Source organism: Pollicipes pollicipes, unplaced genomic scaffold (assembly GCF_011947565.3).
Source record: "Pollicipes pollicipes isolate AB1234 unplaced genomic scaffold, Ppol_2.1 Scaffold_7242;HRSCAF=8673_pilon_pilon_pilon, whole genome shotgun sequence".
Lineage (NCBI taxonomy): Eukaryota > Metazoa > Arthropoda > Thecostraca > Pollicipedomorpha > Pollicipedidae > Pollicipes > Pollicipes pollicipes.
Window position 1 is genome coordinate 142750 of NW_023597041.1, and position 2613 is coordinate 145362.

General features: G+C 56.3%; 1 protein-coding gene across 1 annotated transcript; it reads right to left on the reverse strand.

Moving 5' to 3' along the window:
• Positions 1-379: 379 nt before the first annotated feature.
• LOC119110869 (lectin BRA-3-like) lies at positions 380-2006 on the reverse strand. The gene is made up of 2 exons (XM_037234743.1): positions 1936-2006; positions 380-990 (listed from the first exon to the last, which is right to left on the reverse strand). Exons 1-2 carry the CDS (start codon positions 1967-1969, stop codon positions 515-517), a joined length of 510 nt encoding a protein of 169 aa, XP_037090638.1. The 5' UTR covers positions 1970-2006; the 3' UTR covers positions 380-514.
• Positions 2007-2613: the final 607 nt, after the last annotated feature.

Consider the following 2613-nt stretch of genomic DNA (forward strand, 5'->3'; position numbering starts at 1 on the left):
TAGGTGTTGTTGCCTGCCACTTTTGCCACTGCGTGACGTAGCTGTCGTTGCCTGCCACTGTTGCCACTGCGTAACGTAGGTGTTGCCTTCACCTCGACTGGCAAAAATCAGAGGTCCCACAACCCTTATCGGCATCCCTTCCGCCGGTACCTGATATGACATCAGGTGAGAAAGGTCACGTTGGCTGTAGTAAGGGCTAACGTCCAACTAAGCTGAGCTTGATCGCGAGCGTGGGCATGGATGGGAGCGTTCCTCCCGGAAAGGCGAGGAAGAGGGCCATGTTACGCGGGACGGGAAAGTTCCTGCAGTTTCAGACCTGCCGTTCGCAAGAGATTCTGTGCCATGTTGAGTGATGGGAAGGGTTGGAACGGGAGACGCGTGGTGGCGGTGCCGTGTATTTGCGCTCGTTCCAAACGCACTAGTCAGGAGGTTCATCTTGGCCTATAAAACCCTTGCCTACGTGCCTAAGCGCCTGCAGCCTCCATCACTCTAAGCGCCAGCATGTGGGACCAAACTACGCTGTCTTGGCGGCCATCTCGCAGGCGAAGTGCACGTTGGTGGTGCAGTCAGCGTTCACCCACTCGCCGCAGCGGCTCTGCAACGGGCTCGCCTGTGACACGCAATCCAGTCCGTCATCCGCCTTGGGGTAGCCGGCCAGCCAGAACTCGAAGTTGACGCGGGTGTCATCGTCCCAGACCCAGTCGCCGACGTTCTGCCTCTGGTTCAGGCCCAGCCAGGCGTTGCGGCTGTTGGTGACGTTGTCGAAGATGAAGGCGTTCTCGTAGAGCGAATGCACGCTGGCCAAGGCACCTTTGATTGTGGGGTCATCCGGATGGACAAACTGTTCGCACGTACGTTTGGCCGAGACCCAGTTGGATTCATAGTCGGACTCGTAGTAGCAGGTGCCGATGACGACCCCGGCGCCGACGGTCGGGAGCAGAGTCCAGCCCGGCGGGCAGGTGGGAGCATCCGCGGCCGCCAGCGGCAGCGCTGTGCACAGACACGGACGTCAGCCAGGCCGCTCCTTCCACAGCTGCAAGTGCGTAGTGGTACCAGATGAGTGTGGGGATGGGAAGGGCTGGGCAGGGAGAAATGTCGAAACCTTCAAAATACACGGACAGGCGGGTTTCTCCCTGGACTTGACACTTTCTTCCCAAAGTTGAGCGAGGGACCGGAGCCCAATTTGGGGGGGGGGGGGGGGGGAGGAGGGCAGCTAGAGTCCCCAAAGCCAATAGGAAAATTCCGCCCCTATCAACTGGCACATGCGTGAACTTAATGACGCATGTCAGAGGCCTGAAGCACGGAAGGCATCGTTCGGGGGATGACGACGTCGGAGCAACTGGGCCCTTGCGCTAGGATCGCTTCATTTGTGGCAGCTGTGTGTTGCCTTCCGTTTGTTAGAAATGCTTTGCGATGCTTTATCAACCAGATGAATCAGAGTATTGGCTAATACAGGCTTTATCCGCCGTGGGTCCACGACTGACCCTGCTGTTGGTGTGCGCCGGGTCAAAGGAACGTGGTATGAGTCAAAACACTGCGGAACGTGTTAACAGTATGTACTGAGCAGCTCACGTTTGTGCGGCTGCATGCAAAGTCGAGGCTACGTGCCATTTTATGGCATTATTGCGCATATGGGTGCTTATCCGTGTCAACGCTCGTTTGAGCTTCTACGTAGCCAAACTATGGTGGGACGAAATGCGAGATCAGCTCCCAGGGAACTGGAAGACGATGATTTAACCAGCCGACGTACCCATGTCTCAACAAGCTTAGAGTAACCGGCTGCAGCTGTTACGACTGATGACATCCCGCCTTATAAGGGAGGTTCTGGCAAGAGTGCGTTCTTAGACCACAGACGCACTCACTACGCAAAATAGCACAACATTGACCGACAAAGGAGACGGCCGCTGGAGCTAGTGTCGGCCATTGAACACCAACCGAGACAGGCAAGAAGAGACGCCACCCAGACCATCTTGCGGCAGACGCCTGTGGGGTCGTCGAGGCTTCTCTCTGGACTGAGACAGAAGTGTGCCGGAACTAGAAGTTTCACTTCCCTATATAGAGACCAGCGGCGTCGCTATCAACGTTACCACGGCACTCTGCCCAGAGCCGGGGAACGCGTCACCTGGCGTGTGTGTTGAAACATGGGCTACGGAGGCCAGGGGCGGGCGGAAACGCGGGGTCGTCCCGTGGGTCGGTCAGCTGGCGCGAGACAGCCGGCGCATTTCCCCATCCTGTATCGTCTATTGGGCCAAGATAATGGTGAGGACCATTGGTGCTGCACCCACCACAGCCTCTCCTGCCTGCACCAAAATGTCGCACCATGCCAAACATGACTGGTGACTTTTTCATGAAAACATCTGTGGACATACGTGATGTCGTATGATTGATGACTACTAATCATGACTGACTTCGATTGGCAGACGCGTTTCAGTCACGAATGACTTACGAATCGGGAGCTGGAATCAACTTACCGTGTCTGGTGGGAACGCTTCGAATGTGCAATCTGGAAACCATGAACTTGATGCTTCGTTTACCAAGACCCAGGTCGAATGAAGTGTTTTGCGGTGTCGTAACAAACCAGCAAGACGTTCACACGGCGTGGCTTCGGCCGAC